At 41.4% G+C, this 26057-nt stretch overlaps 1 protein-coding gene across 4 annotated transcripts; it reads right to left on the bottom strand.

Moving 5' to 3' along the window:
- Positions 1-12804: 12804 nt before the first annotated feature.
- Positions 12805-25970, bottom strand: cysltr2b (cysteinyl leukotriene receptor 2b). Of its 4 annotated transcripts, none has more exons than XM_060898127.1 (3): positions 25951-25969; positions 25568-25622; positions 12805-14976 (listed from the first exon to the last, which is right to left on the bottom strand). In XM_060898127.1, the coding sequence occupies exon 3, from the start codon at positions 14969-14971 to the stop codon at positions 13949-13951; it is 1023 nt and encodes a 340-aa protein (XP_060754110.1). In that variant the 5' UTR covers positions 14972-14976; positions 25568-25622; positions 25951-25969; the 3' UTR covers positions 12805-13948. The 4 variants fall into 4 exon arrangements, with proteins under 4 accessions (XP_060754110.1, XP_060754112.1, XP_060754111.1 ...); XM_060898126.1 differs by having other exon boundaries at positions 12806-14979; positions 25951-25970; XM_060898129.1 differs by lacking the exon at positions 25951-25969 and having other exon boundaries at positions 25572-25622.
- Positions 25971-26057: the final 87 nt, after the last annotated feature.

Genomic DNA, 26057 nt, shown 5'->3' on the forward strand with positions numbered 1-26057 from the left:
CGAAGCGCTACAGTACCGATACTGTACCGGTACGAAACCCATACATTTGTGGGTTTCGTATCGATACAGTTATACTGCTACAGTACCGGTATAGTTGCTAGTGTGGACAGGTGTTGCGGTACGAAAGTAGTATCGTATCGGTACAAAATCCCTAGTGTGGACAGGGTATATGTAGAGTCTGCATGTTCTCCCTGTGTCTGCGTAGGTTTCCTCCGGGTGCTCCGGTTTCCCCCACAGTCCAAAGACATGCAGGTTAGGTTAACTGGTGACTCTAAATTGACCGTAGGTGTGAATGTGAGTGTGAATGGTTGTCTGTGTCTATGTGTCAGCCCTGTGATGACCTGGCGACTTGTCCAGGGTGTACCCCGCCTTTCGCCAGTAGTCAGCTGGGATAGGCTCCAGCTTGTCTGCGACCCTGTAGAACAGGATAAGCCGCTACAGATAATGGATGGATGGATAATTAAGTCATTGGAATTATGACTTATTAATTAATCTAATACTTTACTGCAATTATAATATTTTATTGGCAGCACGGTGGTGTAGTGGTTAGCGCTGTCGCCTCACAGCAAGAAGGTCCTGGGTTCGAGCCCCGTGGCCGGCGAGGGCCTTTCTGTGCGGAGTTTGCATGTTCTCCCCATGTCCGCGTGGGTTTCCTCCGGGTGCTCCGGTTTCTCCCACAGTCCAAAGACATGCAGGTTAGGCTAACTGGTGACTCTAAATTGACCGTAGGTGTGAATGTGAGTGTGAATGGTTGTCTGTGTCTATGTGTCAGCCCTGTGATGACCTGGCGACTTGTCCAGGGTGTACCCCGCCTTTCGCCCGTAGTCAGCTGGGATAGGCTCCAGCTTGCCTGCGACCCTGTAGAAGGATAAAGCGGCTAGAGATAATGAGATGAGATGAGATAATATTTTATTACTCCACAAAATGCACACTGGCAAGTTTTCCTGCTAAAAGTGGATAAACACTCTCAACTAAATGGTACAAAACTGCACTTTTCCTTGTCAATGGAGTGATACCTGCAAGGGTACACTGTCAAAAATGATTTGTTTGATAACTAAAAAAGTTAGTAACCGGGCTGCCTTAAATTTTTGAGTTCACTGAAACTCATATAGTAAGTTAAATTGATTGCTTCAGGGGCGATTCTAGCATCTGATCTTTGGGGGTGCTTAGCCCCCAGGGCTGACAGAGGCACCTGGCTTGAACGACAGTGTTTCCACGTTTATTCCGCATTTAGACTAGACTTAACTAGACAAGAAGACTAGACTAGACAAGACTAGACTTATGCAATGTTTTAACAGAAGCTGACCCAATAAACTATGATATCTACACATTTACAACCACTGACACAAATATTTACATTATATTTTTAACTAAACAAGACCTACTACTGCATTTGTAATGTTGGAGCTATTCATTTTGAACAGTGGTAATTGTTAATTAATGTGTTATTGTGTATTGTGTAATAATAGTGTGTATTATTATGATTTTACATTAGTAAACGCTATGTTATGGCCCTTTTCCACTACCCTTTTTCAGCTCGCTTCAGCTCACTTCAGCCCGACACGGCTCGCGTTTCGACTACCAAAAACCAGCACGACTCAGCTCGTTTCAGCCCTGCTTAGCCCCTAAAACTCGCACCGTTTTGGAGTGGGGCTGAAGCGAGCCAAACCGTGCCGAGTGAGGCTGGGGGCGTGAGCAGACACTCCCCTGTGCACTGATTGGTGAGGAGGAGTGTCCTCACATGCCCACACACGCCCCGCGAGCGCGCTGGGATCTGTAAACACCGTAAACCCGGAAGAAGAAGAATTACGAATTACGAGAATTATGAAGCCTTATGCGCCTCGCCTCATCTATACGCTCTTGCCAGTATCTGTTGGCGTTGTCGGTGACAACAAGCCACAGCACCAAGACCAGCAACACTAACGACTCCATGTCCTCCATGTTTATTGTTTACTATTCGGGTCGTGAGACTACCGCTTAAAAGATCACTGAATCAGTGACATACAGAGCATCGTGGACGAGTTCGCGGAGCGCAAGGCTCGTCGTATGCCCTTCAAATAATGCGCGCAGTAGGCTATTGATGTTTTATTATGAGCCGTGTATAGTATGTCACCTAATGTTTTTTTGTTTCTGAGTTACATGTTCGTTTGAAGGACTTAATGTACAAAATAACATAGTTGCACCCCGTAGTGTTGAAATTGGTAAACACAGTGCATTCAGTGAGGTTTGCACCGCCCTCCTTTTATTTCTGACTCTTCCTGTCACCGTTGCAACCTCTGAGCGCTCATTCGTATGCCCTTCAAATAATGTGCGCAGTATAGGCTATTGATGTTTTATTATGAGCCATGTACAGTATCCTAATGTTTTTGTTTCTGAGTTACATGTTCGTTTGAAGGACTTGATGTACTAAATAACATAGTTGCACCCGGTAGTGTTGAAATTGGTAAACACCGCAGTTGCGGACATTTTGTAGCCTAAAATGATGTTATGATAAGCTTTAATAAAGGGCCCGGTCATTTGCCCCGCCCCCGGCCCGGCTCTGACTTATTCCGCCACTGTCACTGATGTCACTGTTTGCGCTGCTTAACGACATCACGTGACGTCCACCCACTTTCGCTAACTCCACCCAATGTGTCCACCCACTTCCAGCCAGCACGGTTCAGCGCGGTTGTAGTCGAAATGCAACTCCAACAGCCCCGCTCAGCTCGACTCAGCTCGACTCGGCACGGCACGGCTCAGCCGCGTTTGTAGTGGAAAAGCGGCATTACATTAAATAAAATTGACTAACACACGGTGGTCTAGCACCGTAGCACTTGTACAGCTCTGCACAAAAGTATCTCGATATGGATGATAAATGTCGTTTTTATCATTCTGTTCATAGACCAGGGAACATCAATATTGCATTATGCATATTACTGTGTTGTGTTTAACAACTGTAACTCCAGTCCGTACCTTCACATCTCGCTATGCCAGTAATACTCAGGTGCTACTTCGAGTTCCTCATCGGCGTGGAATCCAGTTAAAAAAAACACCATGTCGTAGCAAGCACTCGCGCGGACAGGCAACCCGATCAGAGGGGACGCAAGGAGGAGAGGCATTTTACTGCTCATACAACTATCACGTAACAGGTGAATTCAAGAACACACACACGCCCGCGCACACATTCATTGCGCACTGCGCAAGGGCACTTATTTCTGAAAATTACGTCCAAAAACAGTGTTTTTGAGCAGGGGCGTGTTTAGCCTATTTTTGGGGGTGCTCAAGCACCCCCGAAAACAAGCTCAGCACCCCCTAGCTCAGCACCCTCAAAAACACTGTTTTTGGACGTAATTTTCAGAAATAAGTGCCCTTGCGCACTGCGCAATGAATGTGTGCGCGGGCGTGTGTGTGTGTTCTTGAATTCACCTGTTAGGTGATAGTTCTCTGAGCAGTAAAATCCCTCTCCTCCTTGCGTCCCCTCTGATCGGGTTGCCTGTCCGCGCGAGTGCTTGCTACGACATGGTGTTTTTTTTAACTGGATTCCACGCCGATGAGGAACTCGAAGTAGCACCTGAGTATTACTGGCATAGCGAGATGTGAAGGTACGGACTGGAGTTACAGTTGTTAAACACAACACAGTAATATGCATAATGCAATATTGATGTTCCCTGGTCTATGAACAGAATGATAAAAACGACATTTATCATCCATATCGAGATACTTTTGTGCAGAGCTGTACAAGTGCTACGGTGCTAGACCACCGTGTGTTAGTCAATTTTATTTAATGTAATGCCGCTTTTCCACTACAAACGCGGCTGAGCCGTGCCGTGCCGAGTCGAGCTGAGTCGAGCTGAGCGGGGCTGTTGGAGTTGCATTTCGACTACAACCGCGCTGAACCGTGCTGGCTGGAAGTGGGTGGACACATTGGGTGGAGTTAGCGAAAGTGGGTGGACGTCACGTGATGTCGTTAAGCAGCGCAAACAGTGACATCAGTGACAGTGGCGGAATAAGTCAGAGCCGGGCCGGGGGCGGGGCAAATGACCGGGCCCTTTATTAAAGCTTATCATAACATCATTTTAGGCTACAAAATGTCCGCAACTGCGGTGTTTACCAATTTCAACACTACCGGGTGCAACTATGTTATTTAGTACATCAAGTCCTTCAAACGAACATGTAACTCAGAAACAAAAAACATTAGGATACTGTACATGGCTCATAATAAAACATCAATAGCCTATACTGCGCGCATTATTTGAAGGGCATACGAATGAGCGCTCAGAGGTTGCAACGGTGACAGGAAGAGTCAGAAATAAAAGGAGGGCGGTGCAAACCTCACTGAATGCACTGTGTTTACCAATTTCAACACTACGGGGTGCAACTATGTTATTTTGTACATTAAGTCCTTCAAACGAACATGTAACTCAGAAACAAAAAAACATTAGGTGACATACTATACACGGCTCATAATAAAACATCAATAGCCTACTGCGCGCATTATTTGAAGGGCATACGACGAGCCTTGCGCTCCGCGAACTCGTCCACGATGCTCTGTATGTCACTGATTCAGTGATCTTTTAAGCGGTAGTCTCACGACCCGAATAGTAAACAATAAACATGGAGGACATGGAGTCGTTAGTGTTGCTGGTCTTGGTGCTGTGGCTTGTTGTCACCGACAACGCCAACAGATACTGGCAAGAGCGTATAGATGAGGCGAGGCGCATAAGGCTTCATAATTCTCGTAATTCGTAATTCTTCTTCTTCCGGGTTTACGGTGTTTACAGATCCCAGCGCGCTCGCGGGGCGTGTGTGGGCATGTGAGGACACTCCTCCTCACCAATCAGTGCACAGGGGAGTGTCTGCTCACGCCCCCAGCCTCACTCGGCACGGTTTGGCTCGCTTCAGCCCCACTCCAAAACGGTGCGAGTTTTAGGGGCTAAGCAGGGCTGAAACGAGCTGAGTCGTGCTGGTTTTTGGTAGTCGAAACGCGAGCCGTGTCGGGCTGAAGTGAGCTGAAGCGAGCTGAAAAAGGGTAGTGGAAAAGGGCCATAACATAGCGTTTACTAATGTAAAATCATAATAATACACACTATTATTACACAATACACAATAACACATTAATTAACAATTACCACTGTTCAAAATGAATAGCTCCAACATTACAAATGCAGTAGTAGGTCTTGTTTAGTTAAAAATATAATGTAAATATTTGTGTCAGTGGTTGTAAATGTGTAGATATCATAGTTTATTGGGTCAGCTTCTGTTAAAACATTGCATAAGTCTAGTCTTGTCTAGTCTAGTCTTCTTGTCTAGTTAAGTCTAGTCTAAATGCGGAATAAACGTGGAAACACTGTCGTTCAAGCCAGGTGCCTCTGTCAGCCCTGGGGGCTAAGCACCCCCAAAGATCAGATGCTAGAATCGCCCCTGTTTTTGAGGGTGCTGAGCTAGGGGGTGCTGAGCTTGTTTTCGGGGGTGCTTGAGCACCCCCAAAAATAGGCTAAACACGCCCCTGGATTGCTTCATTGCTCAATGAACTCTAAAGTTTAGGACAGGTAGTGATTTTATTTATTTTTTAAGTTAAAACAACAAATCGTTTTTACAGTCTACAAATTTTATACCATTAGCAGTGTTGTGGACTCAAATCACACGACTTGGACTCTAATTGGATTCGAGTCAAAGATTTACTCCCTTTCAACTCAACTTTGAATAACAATCAAAGACTAGGCAACTCAACTTTGACTTTGACATCAGTGACTTGTAACTTCACTTGGATTCAAGCCCTTTTTGTTGGAAAGATTAGTGACATTTTCAAAGCCAAAGATTAAAAATTATACATTTAGAAGTGTAAAGTAAATCAACTTCTCTTCCTCCCAAGAACCAAGTAATTTTCAGCAAATCAGCATCAATCTTCATTTCCTAGGTCAACCTTCAAACAGTCAGACAGCCAATCAACTTTTACTAGACAAAGACGAAGATAACAGACCACTCATTCCCCAACGACAAGGCGGTTTAGTGTAGTGCCACCACTGGTGGTGTAGTGATTAGCACTGTTGCCTCACAACAAGAAGATTCTGAGTTTGAGCCCAGTGGTCGACGGGGGCCTTTCTGTGTGGAGTTTGCATGTTCTCACCATGTCTGTGTGGGTTTCCTCCGGGTCCTCTGGTTTCCCCCACAGCCCAAAAGATATGTGGTTAGATTTACTGGCTACTGGGTAGGTGTGAATATGAGTTGCATGAGTAATATGATGGCTGCCAGCAGTGCCTTTGTATGCCTTTGACTTGGCCATGTTGAGATGTTTCCTTCATGATTCAGCTGTAAGGAAGGATGATTCCAGTGCTATTGAACTCGTGGAAATGGTGCTATAGTCCATTTCCGTATCAAGTCCATTATCAATAGCCATGCTCCCAAAGATAGTAGCCTTCACCTATCAAAACACATGTTACAGCATGTTGAACCACAGTTTCTAATAGAACCTTCAGATTTTTGTTTGCTATTTGAAGTATTTATGCAAAGCAAATCCCAAGGCAAAGCCAAAATAAACTTATATACAGTACTGCGCAAAAGTCTTTGGCACCCTATTATTTTTTTCATACAAACTTTGTTATAGATTTCTATTTTATGACTTCTTCATTATCAAGTCAGTACAAGAACATTTTAGAGTCCAAACGTTCGTTTTCCAGCACAAAATTAAATGTTACAGAAAAAAAAACAGAAAAGCACTCGGAGAGCGCAGACCTCTGCCAAGAATCCTTTAAAAAAAAATCCGGGATCCAGAAGGTGATCCGGATCACCGCCAAAATTTAATGGATTGTTACTTGTGCCCAGTCACACCTAGGGAAAAAATTTCAGAGCAATCCGTTCATAACTTTTTCCGTAATGTTGCTAACAGGCAAACCAACCAACAAACAAACCAACGCTACGGAAAACATAACCTCCTTGGCGGAGGTAATAAAAATTTTGGTATCTGAGCAGCATATTACATAAGAGAGCACTTTTCAGATTAAAAAAGAAAACGTAATGAAGGCTGCTGGGTTTTGGTGCAAAATGAAGACGCGAGTGCCGAGTGGGACAGTCAAAGTGTCCAAAAGAACTGTGGCTGGTTCTGTAAGATGCTCAGTAAAACCTACTGTACAGCTCATTTCCTTATAAAACTGCACTCATTGTACCTGAGACTACTATTTTTTTTTAAGCAAAGGGTCGTCTCACACCAAATATTGACTTTGTTTAATTTATTATGGCTTACTGCTGTTTATAGTTTTTTTTAAGTTGAAACATTTCATTTCATTATTTTAAGCCATTTTTGGTCTACAGCATTTCTTTACATGTGCCTAAGACTTTTGCACACTACTGTAGATGGGTACCCTTAGTGAAAACAGTCTATACCTCAACTCATGAGAAACTGAACTGAAATATTCAGCTTTTTATAGTCATTTTTATGCATCTCTCAAACACCCATATATTTCTACTGAGTTATAAAGTTTGACTAGAAGGTGATGAAGACCAATTTGAAACTTAAAGTTAGGGACCTGATTTGGATTTAACAGTCTTGACTTGGGACTTAAATGCCAAGACTTGAGACTTACTTGTGACTTGCAAAATAATGACTTAGTCCCACCTCTGACTTTTGGCATGTACAACCCCGTTTCCAAAAAGGTTGGGACGCTGTGTAAACTGTAAATAAAAAGAAAATGTGATTATTTGCAAATCTTGGAAACTCTATATTTCATTGAAAATAGTGCAAAGACAACATATCAAATGTTGAAACTGAGAAATCTTATTATTGTTGTTTTTTTGGGAAAAACATTTTTAATTTGGTACAAGCAACATGTTTCAAAAAGTTTGGACAGAGGTAACAAAAGACTGGAAAAGTTGTGTAGCGCTAAAAAAAAACTAATTAGCTTAGATGGCGAGGGGTTCACCACTCTGTGAAAGACTGCGTAGGCAAATAGTACAACAATTTAAGAATAATGTTCCTCAATGTAAAATTGCGAAGAATTTGGGGCTCACATCATCTGTGGTACATAATATCATTAAAAGATTCAGAGAATCTGGGGAAATCTCTGTATGCAAGAGACAAGGCTGAAAACCACCATTGGATGCCCATGATCTTCAGGCCTTCAGGCCACACTGCATTAAAAGCAGATACGATTCTGGAGAGGAAATCACTGCATGGGCTCAGGAACACTTCCAACTAGAGAACTGTGCAGGTCTGAGCTCAGCCTTTGTCTGATCGGGAGATAGAAGCTACGGCACATAAATAAAAAAAAATAGCCCGTTCAGAAATATGGCGACGCCAGGATTCAAACCGATGTTGCAAAATCTGTTCTTTTAACGAACAGCACTCAGCCACAGAGGATGAACTGAGGTTATGTAACATGGCACATATAGTCAGTACACAGTGGCGTCACACTACGACTGTGGAATTGCTACCTGAGGGCGGCACGCCAATTTACACGTTCAAACTCAGTTAAACATACAGACAGGTGCCTTTTTAGGCTTCAGCCAAAGGCTGAGCCAAAAACCATCGCCTGTGAACACAGTTCCTCATTGCATCCACAAATGCAAGTTAAAACCATATATAAAAAAATATCTAGAAACACCGCCACCTTCTCGGGGCCCGAGCTCTTTTATGATGGACTGAGGTGAAGTGGGAAACTCTGTCAACGCAAAGGCAAACTGCAGTATCTGCATATTGTGTCGGTGGCAAAAGACGGTCCAGGAGCATCACCTTTGCACGGCAGAACTGTCCTGTGGTCTGACGAATTCAAAAATAGAAATTCTATTTGGAAACCATGAACACCGCCTCCTCCAGGCTAAAGAGGAGAGGGACCATCTGGCTTATTATCAGCGCACAGTTCAAAAGCCAGCATTCGTGATGGTATAGGGGAAGGCATTAGTGCACATGGCATGGATATCTTGCACATCTGGGAAGGCATCATTAATGTTGAATAATGTATACAGGTTTGGAGCAACATGTTTCCATCCAGACATCTTTTTCCAGGAAAACCTTGCTTATTTAAGCAAGACAATGCCAAACCGCATTCTGCACATATTACGGTACAGCTTTGTAACAAAAAGAGGCTGGGTGCTAAACTGACCTGCCTGCAGTCCAGACCTGTCTCCTATTGCAAACATTTGGCCCATTATGAAGCGCAAAATATGACAAAGGAGACCCCAAACGGTTGAGCAACTGAAATTGTATATCAGGCAAGAATGGGACAACATTTCTCTTTCAAAACTACAGCAATTGGCCTCCTCAGTTCCCAGATATTTACAGATAAAAGTAGAGGCAATGCAACACAGTGGTAAACATACCCCTGTCCCAACTTTTGTGAAACATGTTGCTGGCATCAAATTCAAAATGAACATTTCATAAAACAATAAAATTTCTCCGTTTCAATATTTAATATGTTGTCTTTGTACTATTTTCAATGAAATATAGGGTTTCCATGATTTGCAAATCATTGCATTCTGTTTTTATTTGTTTGACACAGTGTCCCTTTTTTGGGAATTAGGGTTGTATCTTTTACATAGAAAGGTGTATGGAATATACCTTTATCTTTCTATTCTAAGACCGTGAGTTGGCCTTGTGGTTAGTGAGTCCACCTCTTGATCGGGAGAACACGAGTTCTACTCATGGTTGGGTCATATCAAAGACCATCATAAAAATGGTACCTACTACCGTCTGGCAAGGCACACTGCAATACAGATGCAAGTGGGGAGTCAAACTCTCATGGTTACCAAATGACTAGCCCTCCACTGTAGCCCTAGCTGTATAGGCAAGAGGCTGAGGGCCATGGAGATTGGCGCTGCCTGATTGCATGGTGCGGGAAGGGCTTTAGAGTTTTTTTTCTACTCTAAAAAATAATTATCGTCCATTTACGTACTTTACATAATTTGTAAAGTTCCACGATATCCACATTTCTAGGTGGAAAAAAAGCCTATAAAAGGTACAAAAGCAGCTGACTGTGTGTACAACCCCGATTCCAAAAAAGTTGGGACAAAGTACAAATTGTCAATAAAAACGGAATGCAATGATGTGGAAGTTTCAAAATTCCATATTTTATTCAGAATAGAGCATAGATGACATATCAAATGTTTAAACTGAGAAAATGTATCATTTAAAGAGAAAAATTAGGTGATTTTAAATTTCATGACAACAACACATCTCAAAAAAGTAGGGACAAGGCCATATTTACCACTGTGAGACATCCCCTTTTCTCTTTACAACAGTCTGTAAACGTCTGGGGACTGAGGAGACAAGTTGCTCAAGTTTAGGGATAGGAATGTTAACCCATTCTTGTCTAATGTAGGATTCTAGTTGCTCAACTGTCTTAGGTCTTTTTTGTCGTATTTTCCGTTTTATGATGCGCAAATGTTTTCTATGGGTGAAAGATCTGGACTGCAGGCTGGCCAGTTCAGTACCCGGACCCTTCTTCTGCGCAGCCATGATGCTGTAATGGATGCAGTATGTGGTTTGGCATTGTCATGTTGGAAAATGCAAGGTCTTCCCTGAAAGAGACGTCGTCTGGATGGGAGCATATGTTGCTCTAGAACCTGGATATACCTTTCAGCATTGATGGTGTCTTTCCAGATGTGTAAGCTGCCCATGCCACACGCACTAATGCAACCCCATACCATCAGAGATGCAGGCTTCTGAACTGAGCGCTGATAACAACTTGGGTCATCCTTCTCCTCTTTAGTCCGAATGACACGGCGTCCCTGATTTCCATAAAGAACTTCAAATTTTGATTCGTCTGACCACAGAACAGTTTTCCACTTTGCCACAGTCCATTTTAAATGAACCTTGGCCCGGAGAAGACGTCTGCGCTTCTGGATCATGTTTAGATACGGCTTCTTCTTTGAACTATAGAGTTTTAGTTGGCAACGGCGGATGGTACGGTGAATTGCGTTCACAGATAATGTTCTCTGGAAATATTCCTGAGCCCATTTTGTGATTTCCAATACAGAAGCATGCCTGTATGTGATACAGTGCCGTCTAAGGGCCCGAAGATCACGGGCACCCAGTATGGTTTTCCGGCCTTGACCCTTACACACAGAGATTCTTCCAGGTTCTCTGAATCTTTTGATGATATTATGCACTGTAGATGATGATATGTTCAAACTCTTTGCAATTTTACACTGTCGAACTCCTTTCTGATATTGTCCCACTATTTGTCGGCGCAGAATTAGGGGGATTGGTGATCCGCTTCCCATCTTTACTTCTGAGAGCTGCTGCCACTCCAAGATGCTCTTTTTATACCCAGTCGTGTTAATGACCTATTGCCAATTGACCTAATGAGTTGCAATTTGGTCCTCCAGCTGTTCCTTTTTTGTACCTTTAACTTTTCCAGCCTCTTATTGCCCCTGTCCCAACTTTTTTGAGATGTGTTGCTGTCATGAAATTTCAAATGAGCCAATATTTGGCATGAAATTTCAAAATGTCTCACTTTCGACATTTGATATGTTGTCTATGTTCTATTGTGAATACAATATCAGTTTTTGAGATTTGTAAATTATTGCATTCCATTTTTATTTACAATTTGTACTTTGTCCCAACTTTTTTGGAATAGGGGTTGTACAACCCCAGCCACAAGTCAAGGTATACAGTTTAGTACAATTTAGTTGTGAATAAAATGTAATTAAACAGTAATTAGAGGTCTCTAGAGTAATATCTGGAAATGTAATACTGGAATATATGTACGTATCACATGCCCAAATCAGAAATAGCCAGATCAAGTAGGCCTACAAATAAAGAGTGGTGTGGAATTCAGTACAGTGCATATGTTATGGACAGACCAGCAGATGGAGCTGTTAGTAAATACATTCAAAAGGGCACTATAACAATTCCAGGCATAACCATTGTGCATTTCAGGCTATCATTCGATTTTGAGTTGATATACCGCTCAAATTTAACATGTAATATTTACCATTAAATCATTAAATTACTTTCCCAAGATTTACCAAGCTATATAATATCAGTTCTGACGATAGGGTTAGTCTGAACCAGGATTGTATTAATGATGTACATCAGGTCTGCCTTATCAAATTTCCACTCTTGTGGTTAGCACCATTTGCAGCATATTAAATAAGGTTCTGGTATCTCTTTTTGCCTGACAACTATTTTCCTAATACCCTGCTATGTGTGATACAACAATGGTATGTGAGCCTCTAATCAGTTAATTATCTAATATCACTATCTAATAATCTTTCAACTCAACCATATTCAAACATAATTAATTTAATTTATTTGTCACAATGAATCACATATTTTGTCACATCCTGTCCTCGAAGCCCCAACTGATTTTCAACCCCTTTGCTCTGGTATAGATTTTTTTTTTTTACACCAGATCTCCTTCTCCTTCCTAACCTCCCCAATCTTTCTGGGCTTGGGAACGGCACTAAGAGGCTGTCCACACGGCAACGGATTCAGGTGAATCTGATAAAATTGTTTATCGTTTCGGCCTGGCGTCCACAAGGCACCGGCGTTTTGGGTGCCCCAAGACGATATTTTTTGAGAACGGGTTCCAGAGTGGAAAAATCTGGCAATGGCGCCGTTGCGAAGTCGTCTGGATGAGTAGAACGGATTTGTTTACGATGACGTCACAACCACATAACTAGAACAAGCAGCACTCTCGCTGTTTTGTATGAACCACTGCATTGCATTCACTTTTGTATACAGCTTTTCTTTTAAATAAACAAGTAACTGAACCATTTCTTGAATTTCTTTTTTTTTATTGGATAAGACTGCTTTTCAAAATGTTCACACACAATATAAAAAGTTATATAAATTATCTAAAAATGCTTTTCAAAATGTTCACACACAATAAGAAAATTAAGTTATATAAAACTATGCACACTAATAAAACTAATTTGTACACACAGAAGGCACGATTTCCTCGCGTAGTCGCAGCCATCTTCTTCTTGTTGTTGTGTGCTTGTTCCTGTGAGTGCTTCACGCCGGGTAGAGGAAGGGGTTTATGCGCATGCGTCCTACTTCTTCTATTGTTCTGGTGTCTCCGATGGGACCGTCTTACAGCGCACGTAGAGGTGTGGCATGTGTATTGCATCGTTTTCAGCAAGCGTTGCGTTGCCATATGTACCTGATATTTTACTGATCCATTGCCCATGTGGATGCGATATTTTTTCAATAAAATCTCGTTGCCGTTGTCGTGTGGATGTAGCTTAAGTATGCACTGGCTTGTGCAACCCCAGTGGCTGGGTATTTTTACCTAACCTGCATGTCTTTGGACTGTGGGGGAAACCAGAGCACCCGGAGGAAACCCACACAGACACGGGGAGAACATGCAAACTCCACACAGAAAGGCCCTCGTCGGCCACGGGGCTCGAACCCAGAACCTTCTTGCTGTGAGGCGATAGTGCTAACCACGACACCACCATGCAACCTTTATGATTAACCACAAAACCCCTCCTGTACACAGTGAGCAGTGATTCAGAAATATTTTTTTCTGACAATTTGTTTTTTTATTACTGTACTGCCTATGTGAATATGAATAACACATACATAAATGGCATAATCACTGCCTCTGAATCAAATGTAGGTTCAGTACAATTTTAACATATTAAAACAATGTAATTTATCAGAACATTTATAATGCAAGGTTTGGAGTGAATTCAGCTGTGGGTTTTTTTTTCTGAATAGATTTAACTGAAATTCTGCACAATTATGCCAACAGCAATATACAGTACAAATTATTACAATTGCTAGCTTTTAAAAAAAATTACATACAGTATTGTGTATATCTTGTTTGTTTGTTTCAAAGTCTCAGCTTATCTGTCCATCCAACATCCCAAAATCTTTCTCTGGTTTGTCCCTCTGAGAAATGTCGACCTTTACAACAGCAAAGGCTCGGAGTGAATATCTAGAAAAATCTCTTGAAATATGCCATTGAAATGAAATTGCTGAAATGATATCACAGGGCAAAATGGCTGTGTGCATTTTAGTCACATTTCATGTGCCATTTTCAGCACGGACCATTTTTAACTCTATCCTTGTAGTCTTTGTTGATTGGGTCTTCTCGTAATTGAATCTTTTGCTCAGCGTCCTGCTTTTTTTCTTATGCCAAAAGCTCCAGAAGTTTTCGCCCACAAATAAATATAGAAGAGGATCCAAACAGCTGTTTCCAACAGCCAGGCAATGTGTAACCACAGCTGCTTTCCTTACCAATTCAATGTACTGACATGATTCATAACCATTCTTTTTAAACTGTCTTTCAGCTTCCAGAAAGACAGTGCGCACAACATGATATGGCATAAAGCACACTAGGAAAATGATGAGAACCATGATCACCAGTGCACAGGACTTGTTTCTTTTCCCTGGAACATTCTTAAGCTGGAGCAATTTCCCAGCTGCAATTAAGTAACAGATAGAAATTACTAAAAAGGGTAAAATGAAGCCTAAGCACAGTGCAGCTTTGTTCAAGATGATGATGAACTTCAGCTCGAGAGATGTGTCCAGATCAAGGCATTTGATCTGGCCAGATGAATCGTGAAATATTCCTGCATTCAAAAGAGGGGTAGATAGTAATAACATCAACAGCCAAACAAAGACACACGCCAGGTAAACTCCTTGATTACTCTGTAGGTACACATAGCTGTAGGGCTTAAATATGGCCACAAATCGAACGACACTAAGGAACATTAAGAAGTAAATGCTTCCATACATGTTTACATAGAACACAAAACCAATGATGCGACAAGTGATGTCCCCGAAAACCCAGTGGAAATCCATGAGATAGTAGGCAGCTCGGAATGGCAGGGAACATGTCAGCATCAGGTCAGAAACGAGAAGGTTCACCATGATGAAGTGGATTGGACTGAAGGCTGATCTTCTCATACCAATGAAGAAAGATAACGAGAAAAGATTGGCGAATAATCCTAAGAAGAAGACACACAGGTAGACGACTGGATAGACATTCCTCTTGAAGTCACTGATTGAACAGTTGCCTTCAACAGTGCTCTCTGACTGGTTCATCCTAGCTGCTGGAAAGAACAACAATACAAAACATGATAAGGTTTTATTGTTATAATAAACACAACCAATGCAAATTCAATTTACTGCAGGCCTAGAAATTCATATATTTTTTCACCAGCCAGCCGGACTAGTTACCTTCCAAAGTAACTAGCCAAACAGGAAATCAACAAGCCAAAATTTGTTCATGTATGAATTTTACTTCTGTAAAAAATAACGCAAAAGAGAGTAGTTACCATTGTTCATGACTAATGTGCATTTATTTCAAGACCCGAGTATTTTGATACTGTTGTTAAATACATAAATGAGAGCAACACAGAGCACCATAATATAATATCAACAAATAATAGTATATTGGAAAACTTAGTAACTTGGTGTATGAGTATTGAAAACAAATATACTTACTATCATGACTATCGCACCCAAAATATGTCCAACATGCTTTCTGTATTTAACCATTTATGAAAGAGAAGACATTAGGAGCTTCATATTGACTAGGAATCAACTTGAAAAAAATTAATTATTCCATAAAAATCGTATCGCAGCCAAGGCCTACCCTGCTCCCACGTTTGCTTAAAAGTCCTTTGTTGTTTCTCATTCTCATACGCTTTATCGGTGGCCTTTTTCTCCACTTCAGACCGAGGTCGCTTTGTCCCCGTCTCTGGCGGTTTCTGTACACCTTTCACAAAATTCCACATCGCAACGTACAACCCCGATTCCAAAAAAGTTGGGACAAAGTACAAATTGTAAATAAAAACGGAATGCAATAATTTACAAATCTCAAAAACTGATATTGTATTCACAATAGAACATAGACAACATATCAAATGTCGAAAGTGAGACATTTTGAAATTTCATGCCAAATATTGGCTCATTTGAAATTTCATTACAGCAACACATCTCAAAAAAGTTGGGACAGGGGCAATAAGAGGCTGGAAAAGTTAAAGGTACAAAAAAGGAACAGCTGGAGGACCAAATTGCAACTCATTATGTCAATTGGCAATAGGTCATTAACATGACTGGGTATAAAAAGAGCATCTTGGAGTGGCAGCGGCTCTCAGAAGTAAAGATGGGAAGAGGATCACCAATCCCCCTAATTCTGCGCTGACAAATAGTGGAGCAATATCAGAAAGGAGTTCAACAGTGTAAAATTGCAAAGAGTTTTAGCATATCATCATCTACAGTGCATAATATCATCAAAAGATTCAGAGAATCTGGAAGAATCTCTGTGCGTAAGGGTCAAGGCCGTAAAACCATACTGGGTGCCCGTGATCTTCGGGCCCTTAGATGGCACTGCATCACATACAGGCATGCTTCTGTATTGGAAATCACAAAATGGGCTCAGGAATATTTCCAGAGAACATTATCTGTGAATGCAATTCACCGTGCCATCCGCCGTTGCCAGCTAAAACTCTATAGTTCAAAGAAGAAGCCGTATCTAAACATGATCCAGAAGCACAGACGTCTTCTCTGGGCCAAGGCTCATTTAAAATGGACTGTGGCAAAGTGGAAAACTGTTCTGTGGTCAGGCGAATCAAAATTTGAAGTTCTTTATGGAAATCAGGGACGCCGTGTCATTCGGACTAAAGAGGAGAAGGACGACCCAAGTTGTTATCAGCGCTCAGTTCAGAAGCCTGCATCTCTGATGGTATGGGGTTGCATTAGTGCGTGTGGCATGGGGAGCTTTCACATCTGGAAAGACACCATCAATGCTGAAAGGTATATCCAGGTTCTAGAGCAACATATGGTCCCATCCAGACGACGTCTCTTTCAGGGAAGACCTTGCATTTTCCAACATGACAATGCCAAACCACATACTGCATCAATTACAGCATCATGGCTGCGTAGAAGAAGGGTCCGGGTACTGAACTGGCCAGCCTGCAGTCCAGATCTTTCACCCATAGAAAACATTTGGCGCATCATAAAACGGAAGATACGACAAAAAAGACCTAAGACAGTTGAGCAACTAGAATCCTACATTAGACAAGAATGGGTTAACATTCCTATTCTTAAACTTGAGCAACTTGTCTCCTCAGTCCCCAGACGTTTACAGACTGTTGTAAAGAGAAAAGGGGATGTCTCACAGTGGTAAACATGGCCTTGTCCCAACTTTTCTGAGATGTGTTGTTGTCATGAAATTTAAAATCACCTAATTTTTCTCTTTAAATGATACATTTTCTCAGTTTAAACATTTGATATGTCATCTATGTTCTATTCTGAATAAAATATGGAATTTTGAAACTTCTACATCATTGCATTCTGTTTTTATTTACAATTTGTACTTTGTCCCAACTTTTTTGGAATCAGGGTTGTAGCTTTGGCAGATGTAGATGTAAACAACAACAAAAACACGTGTTTAAATGGGTGATAATGTGGCCACATCTATTGAATTTGATAACATGATTACCGCGATTGTGGTAGGATAGCCCCAGCAGCGAAGACCAAATAGTTTTCAACGAAAAGGCTTCGTTTATTTTTTTCTTTCTTTTTCTCTTTTTTTTACAAATATGCAAATATTTACAGTGACAAGCATGCATGAAAAAATATACAAAAACTGTACAAAATGAAAATAAATAAGCATAAATAGCCAGGCTAAGTCCTCAGATCCTGCACTACTATCAAGAGCAACTTCAATTAACAAGACTTGTTCACTTCACCGCCAACCCTCACCTACTGAGGCTCTTTGGCCTAATATAGAGCATTGCAAACTGTAGCCCCACCCACTGGATAGCCCCACTGTCAAAAATAATCAATTAACTAAACATAACTATTACCACATAATAAATCAAATAAGAAAACATAACACAAAAATACATACAATAACTGACATGCACAAAAATACCTGATTGAACCCTCCAAATGGCTTTTAAGTCATTACCCCAAAACATCCTCGTCAGAAAGGACTGCCCCGGGACACCCCTCTATCCCCCCCCCCCCCAGTGGAACAGTCCATCTGTTTCCCCAAACGAGACACGGCGCATTGCTACCAGAGTTGTAATAACAAAAGTTTTAACCAATAAATGAAGTTTTTAACAGCCAATGTGGATTATTTTACTTTTTGATACTAGACAAAGATTATACAGATAAAGAATGAAAATGACAATATGTTTCAAGCGAATATTTTGAATGAGTCGGATGCACAAACAATAGCCATCAAGAAGTGCTGGTAGGCCTTTCCCTGCACTCTAAACACTAAGTTTGGCCCTGCGGAATTAATCTATGGCAAATGGTGATTAATGACAATATGAAAGAGATCTTAAACAGTGGGCGGCACGGTGGTGTAGTGGTTAGCGCTGTCGCCTCACAGCAAGAAGGTCCGGGTTCGAGCCCCGGGGCCGGTGAGGGCCTTTCTGTGTGGAGTTTGCATGTTCTCCCCGTGTCCGCGTGGGTTTCCTCCGGGTGCTCCAGTTTCCCCCACAGTCCAAAGACATGCAGGTTAGGTTAACTGGTGACTCTAAATTGACCGTAGGTGTGAATGTGAGTGTGAATGGTTGTCTGTGTCTATGTGTCAGCCCTGTGATGACCTGGCGACTTGTCCAGGGTGTACCCCGCCTTTCGCCCGTAGTCAGCTGGGATAGGCTCCAGCTTGCCTGCGACCCTGTAGAACACGATAAAGCGGCTAGAGATAATGAGATGAGATGAGATCTTAAACGGTGCATACAGTGGTGGCAATGAGAATAGCGACAGGACAGCAGGGATTTAAAAATGCCAGCAAATGGCTGCCTGCGTGCACGCGCTCTGTCAGCGTCACGGCATGCGTTATATGCATGCGCAGTAGTGAAAAAACCGACAGCCTGACTCGTACACGATATGATTCGGAATTCTTCGGTATTTTCCGTCCTGCCGATAAACACATCGATTAACACAGACACGGCACGCGCTTAATATGTGGCGGCTTTAGTTGACGGTGTGCCTGAATCTTCGCTTCATATATATATATTTTTTATTTTCAACTACCCAGCCATGACAGGAATTACTCACCAAATGACAAATTAAGTCGCCTCGGGCGACCGGACCACCGCGAATTTCGAGCCCTGTTACTGTTACTAAATAAATACTATGCCTCACATCAGACGTTCAATTCTATGATACCACAATGCTGTTGATATCGTAATTCTGAGTGGTGCGCCAAAGATGTGAATTAAGTTTCAGTAGTTCTGGCTGTAGGTCAAATCACAGGCTTACAGTGGTGCTTGAAAGTTTGTGAACCCTTTAGAATTTTCTATATTTCTGCATAAATATGACCTAAAACATCATCAGATTTTCACACAAGTCCTAAAAGTAGATAAAGAGAACCCAGTTAAACAAATGAGACAAAAATATTATACTTGGTCATTTATTTATTGAGGAAAAATATCCAATGTTACATATCTGTGAGTGGCAAAAGTATGTGAACCTCTAGGATTAGCAGTTAATTTGAAGGTGAAATTAGAGTCGGGTGTTTTCAATCAATGGGATGACAATCAGGTGTGAGTGGGCACCCTGTTTTATTTAAAGAACAGGGATCTATCAAAGTCTGATCTTCACAACACATGTTTGTGGAAGTGTATCATGGCACGAACAAAGGAGATTTCTGAGGCCCTCAAAAAAAGCGTTGTTGATGCTCATCAGGCTGGAAAAGGTTACAGAACCATCTCTAAAGAGTTTGGACTCCACCAATTCACAGTCAGACAGATTGTGTACAAATGGAGGAAATTCAAGACCATTAATACCCTCCCCAGGAGTGGTCGACCAACAAAGATCACTCCAAGAGCAAGGTGTGTAATAGTCGGTGAGGTCACAAAGGACCCCAGGGTAACTTCTAAGCAACTGAAGGCCTCTCTCACATTGGCTAATGTTCATGAGTCCACCATCAGGAGAACACTGAACAACAATGGTGTGCATGGCAGGGTTGCGAGGAGAAAGCCACTGCTCTCCAAAAAGAACATTGCTGCTCGTTTGCAGTTTGCTAAAGATCAGGTGGACAAGCCAGAAGGCTATTGGAAAAATGTTTTGTGGACGGATGAGACCAAAATAGAACTTTTTGGTTTAAATGAGAAGCGTTATGTTTGGAGAAAGGAAAACACTGCATTCCAGCATAAGAACCTTATCCCATCTGTGAAACATGGTGGTGGTAGGATGATGGTTTGGGCCTGTTTTGCTGCATCTGGGCCAGGACGGCTTGCCATCATTGATGGAACAATGAATTCTGAATTATACCAGTTAATTCTAAAGGAAAATGTCAGGACATCTGTCCATGAACTAAATCTCAAGAGAAGGTGGGTCATGCAGCAAGACAACGACCCTAAGCACACAAGTCGTTCTACCAAAGAATGGTTAAAGAAGAATAAAGTTAATGTTTTGGAATGGCCAAGTCAAAGTTCTGACCTTAATCCAATCGAAATGTTGTGGAAGGACCTGAAGCGAGCAGTTCATGTGAGGAAACCCACCAACATCCCAGAGTTGAAGCTGTTCTGTACGGAGGAATGGGCTAAAATTCCTCCAAGCCGGTGTGCAGGACTGATCAACAGTTACCGGAAACGTTTAGTTGCAGTTATTGCTGCACAAGGGGGTCACACCAGATACTGAGAGCAAAGGTTCACATACTTTTGCCACTCACAGATATGTAATATTGGATCATTTTCCTCAATAAATAAATGACCAAGTATAATATTTTTGTCTCATTTGTTTAACTGGGTTCTCTTTATCTACTTTTAGGACTTGTGTGAAAATCTGATGATGTTTTAGGTCATATTTATGCAGAAATATAGACAATTCTAAAGGGTTCACAAACTTTCAAGCACCACTGTAAAACTAAACTACACCTAATTTTTTATACTCATAAATGGACGATATTACATGGGTCACATGAAGATATGAAGTTTATTTTCGAGTGGTGAATGCATATATCATGTGGGAGTGACACGAACGAGTGAAAATATTTTCAGCACGGGAACATGAACTTCATATCTTTGTGCCACTGTGGAATGTTCTTTATGTTATATTGACACATCCACAAAAAATATGCAAGTTAAGCACAAGCATTTTAATTTTGAACTGGTTCGCCATTTTGACAATGCACATCTAAATCAGTGGGAAAACTCTGGGAGTGACGTCATGGAAGCGAAATATCAGAAAATATGTCACTCAGATCCGTGATGTATTTTGCATGAAAAATGCAAGTTTTTCAACACGAGAAGATAAACTTCATATCTTCAAGCCAGCATATGAGTTTCTTTTTATTATTAGCACATTCACAAACAGACGGCACGGTGGTGTAGTGGTTAGTGCTGTCGCCTCACAGCAAGAAGGTCCGGGTTCGAGCCCCGGGGCCGGCGAGGGCCTTTCTGTGCGGAGTTTGCATGTTCTCCCCATGTCCGTGTGGGTTTCCTCCGGGTGCTCCGGTTTCCCCCACAGTCCAAAGACATGCAGGTTAGGTTAACTGGTGACTCTAAATTGACCGTAGGTGTGAGTGTGAATGGTTGTCTGTGTCTATGTGTCGGCCCTGTGATGACCTGGCGACTTGTCCAGGGTGTACCCCGCCTTTCGCCTGTAGTCAGTTGGGATAGGCTCCAGCTTGCCTGCGACCCTGTAGAACAGGATAAAGCGGCTAGAGATAATGAGATGAGATGAGACATTCACAAACAAAAAGGACCCAAATTTATCAAAACAATTCATTGATTTCCTAGCAAGTAACACAGAGAGATTTAGGTCAGGGTTTTGGTTCTCCATGTCCCGGATGAAACTTGTATGAAAAATACAAGTAGCATATTTTCCAGTAAAACACTCGTGTCCATATACAACCCCGATTCCAAAAAAGTTGGGACAAAGTACAAATTGTAAATAAAAACGGAATGCAATAATTTACAAATCTCAAAAACTTGATATTGTATTCACAATAGAAAATAGACAACATATCAAATGTCGAAAGTGAGACATTTTGAAATTTCATGCCAAATATTGGCTCATTTGAAATTTCATGACAGCAACATCTCAAAAAAGTTGGGACAGGAGCAATAAGAGGCTGGAAAAGTTAAAAGGTACAAAAAAGGAACAGCTGGAGGACCAAACTGCAACTCATTAGGTCAATTGGCAATAGGTCATTAACATGACTGGGTATAAAAAGAGCATCTTGGAGTGGCAGTGGCTCTCAGAAGTAAAGATGGGAAGAGGATCACCAATCCCCCTAATTCTGCACCGACAAATAGTGGAGCAATATCAGAAAGGAGTTCGACAGTGTAAAATTGCAAAGAGTTTGAACATATCATCATCTACAGTGCATAATATCATCAAAAGATTCAGAGAATCTGGAAGAATCTCTGTGCATAAGGGTCAAGGCCGGAAAACCATACTGGGTGCCCATGATCTTCGGGCCCTTAGACGGCACTGTATCACATACAGGCATGCTTCTGTATTGGAAATCACAAAATGGGCTCAGGAATATTTCCAGAGAACATTATCTGTGAACACAATTCACCGTGCCATCCGCCGTTGCCAGCTAAAACTCTATAGTTCAAAGAAGAAGCCGTATCTAAACATGATCCAGAAGCGCAGACGTCTTCTCTGGGCCAAGGCTCATTTAAAATGGACTGTGGCAAAGTGGAAAACTGTTCTGTGGTCAGACGAATCAAAATTTGAAGTTCTTTATGGAAATCAGGGACGCCGTGTCATTCGGACTAAAGAGGAGAAGGACGACCCAATTTGTTATCAGCGCTCAGTTCAGAAGCCTGCATCTCTGATGGTATGGGGTTGCATTAGTGCGTGTGGCATGGGCAGCTTACACATCTGGAAAGACACCATCAATGCTGAAAGGTATATCCAGGTTCTAGAGCAACATATGCTCCCATCCAGACGACGTCTCTTTCAGGGAAGACCTTGCATTTTCCAACATGACAATGCCAAACCACATACTGCATCAATTACAGCATCACGGCTGCGTAGAAGAAGGGTCCGGGTACTGAACTGGCCAGCCTGCAGTCCAGATCTTTCACCCATAGAAAACATTTGGCGCATCATAAAACGGAAGATACGACAAAAAAGACCTAAGACAGTTGAGCAACTAGAATCCTACATTAGACAAGAATGGGTTAACATTCCTATCCTTAATCTTGAGCAACTTGTTTCCTCAGTCCCCAGATGTTCACAGACTGTCGTAAAGAGAAAAGGGGATGTCCCACAGTGGTAAACCTGGCCTTGTCCCAACTTTTCTGAGATGTGTTGTTGTCATGAAATTTAAAATCACCTAATTTTTCTCTTTAAATGATACATTTTCTCAGTTTAAACATTTGATATGTCATCTATGTTCTATTCTGAATAAAATATGGAAATTTGAAACTTCCACATCATTGCATTCCGTTTTTACACGGAGTGCAGAATTATTAGGCAAGTTGTATTTTTGAGGATTAGTTTTATTATTGAACAACAACTATGTTCTCAATCAAACAAAAAGACTCATAAATATCAAAGCTGAATATGTATGGAAGTTAGAGTGGGGTGTTTTTAGTTTTGGCCATTTTAGGAGAATATGTATGTGTTCAGGTAACTTTCACTGTGCAGAATTATTAGGCAACTTAATAAAAACCAAATATGTAGCCATTTCACTTATTTATTTTCACCAGGTACACTGATATGACAACTCCAGATTTGCAAATAAACATATCTGACATTCAAACACAAAACAAAAACAAATCAGTGACCAATATAGCCACCCTTCTTCATGAGGACACTCAAAAGCCTTCCATCCATAGATTCTGTCAATTTCTTTATCTGTTCACGACCAACATTGTGTGCAGCAGCAACCACGGCCTCCCAGACGCTGTTCAGAGAGGTGTACTCTTTTCCCTCTTTGTAGACCTCACGTTTTATAATGGACCACAGGTTCTCTATGGGGTTTAGGTCAGGTGAACAAGGGGGCCATGTCATTATTTTTTTCACCTTTCAGACCTTTACTGGCTAGCCACGCAGTGGAGTATTTGGACGCATGAGATGGAGCGTTATCCTGCATGAAAATCATGTTCTTCTTGAAAGATGCTGACTTTTTCCTATACCACTGCTTGAAGAAGGTTTCTTCCAGGAACTGGCAGTAGGTCTGGGAGTTGAGTTTGAGTCCATCCTCAACTCGAAAAGGTCCAACAAGCTCGTCTTTGATGATACCAGCCCATAGCAGTACTCCACCTCCACCTTGCTGGCGTCTGAGTCAGAGTGGAGCTCTGTGCCCATTACTGATCCAGCCACAGGCCCATCCATCTGGCCCATCAAGAGTCACTCTCATCTCATCAGACCACAGCACCTTAGAAAAATCAGTCTTAAGATATTTCTTGGCCCAGTCTTGACGTTTTATCTTGTGTGCCTTACTCAGTGGTGGTCGTTTTTCAGCCTTCCTTACCTTGGCCATGTCCCTCAGTATTGCACACCTTGTACTCTTTGACACTCCAGGAATGTTGCAACTCTGGAATATGGCAGAACTGGATGCTAATGGCTGCTTGTTAGCTTCACGCTTGATTTTCCGCAGATCATGTGCAGTTATTTTGCGCCTTTTTTTTCCCCGCACGCTTCTTTCGACCCTGTTGACTATTTGCAATGAAACGCTTGATTGTTCGGTGATCATGTTTCAACATCTTCACAATTTCAAGAGTGCTGCATCCGTCTGCAAGACATCTCACAATTTTATACTTTTCAAAGTCTATCAGATCTCTCTTCTGACCCATTTTGCCAGAGGAAAAGAGGTTGCCTAATAATTATGCACACCTGATATAGGGTGTTGATGTCATTAGACCACACCCCCTCTCATTACACAGATGCACAGCACCTGATATACTTAATTGGTAGTAGACTTTCAAGCCTAAACAGCTTGGAGTGGGACAACATGCATTAAAAGGATGTTGTGGTCAAAATACTCACTTGCCTAATAATTCTGCACTCAGTGTATTTACAATTTGTATTTTGTCCCAACTTTCTTGGAATTGGGGTTGTATTTCATTTTGTTGAAATATGACACTTTCCAAAGACAAACTTGTCCCCTGCTGTGCACCATAAAACAGAGCTAGATTTCCACTGTACAGAATATGCATAACGGTAATAAAAATGCAGGTATTTTAGATTTTCTGACATTTGAGAGAAACAAAGGAGCCAGATCACAAAATCATGTAAAACACTTATAAGATGTTGAAATCATTTTTTTTTCCATTCTGAACACAGGTTTGGACTTATGATAAACACGTGTTTCGTGGCACTAACATTCAAAAAAGGGATTTGCACAATAATCAGTGATTACAAACTGTGAAATTGAGGTAAGCAAAATTAACTCTAGACATCCTGTGATTATAAAGGAAGTCAAACTAAGAAAAACAAACCATGCAAAAATGAACCGGGAGGAATGCTGACGTCTCTTCCAGCAAGCAACAAGCAAAGCTATTAGATGAAGATTTAATTCACTGGATTTCTTTTGATTATCACTGAAAAGATTTGAGTGATGTTTAAATGTTACATTAAATCAGTGCTTTTAAGCCAATGTGTTATAATCTTGGCTTTTCTTAAAAATATAAGTAACATGCAATTTTCATACAAAATGAACCACTGGAAAAATGAGACATCTATACACGTTGTAGAAGATACGCTTACCTACTGAGTGTTGCGCATGTCTAAAGGTGAATAAAGGTGAAGATTCTTTTAAGAGCTGGATGGAGTGGAGAAAGGGAACTCTGTGATGCATAATTTGTGTTCACAAGACACACCCCTAATGTTGTTGGGGGTGTGTCTTGTGAACACAAATTATGCTCCAAAACATCTGTTTACTGAAAAAACATTTTAAAAAAGGCACGTGTTGGTTAGGAAATGATCATAATTACTATGAAACTTGCCTCAACACGTACACAATAATCCGTACTGTTGCTGCAAATAAGATCTAAAAGTACAAATCTGTCAAATTTATTGAAACACATCTGCATTAAAGAAAGTAGAAAGTAAGAAAGATAATCTATTATTAATTTCATTTATTTTATTACCTGTACTTGAATAAAAGTTAAGACGTAACATCTGATGTCTCTTGCCTATAAAAGGTTTTAAATTGTCACATGTTCAAGCATGCTTCAGAAGATTTATATCTAACACT

Source organism: Neoarius graeffei, chromosome 17 (assembly GCF_027579695.1).
Source record: "Neoarius graeffei isolate fNeoGra1 chromosome 17, fNeoGra1.pri, whole genome shotgun sequence".
Lineage (NCBI taxonomy): Eukaryota > Metazoa > Chordata > Actinopteri > Siluriformes > Ariidae > Neoarius > Neoarius graeffei.

Coding starts and splice junctions, on each gene's coding strand:
- cysltr2b (XM_060898127.1), bottom strand. CDS start 14,971: ATGAACCAGTCAGAGAGCACTGTTGAAGGCAACTGTTCAATCAGTGAC.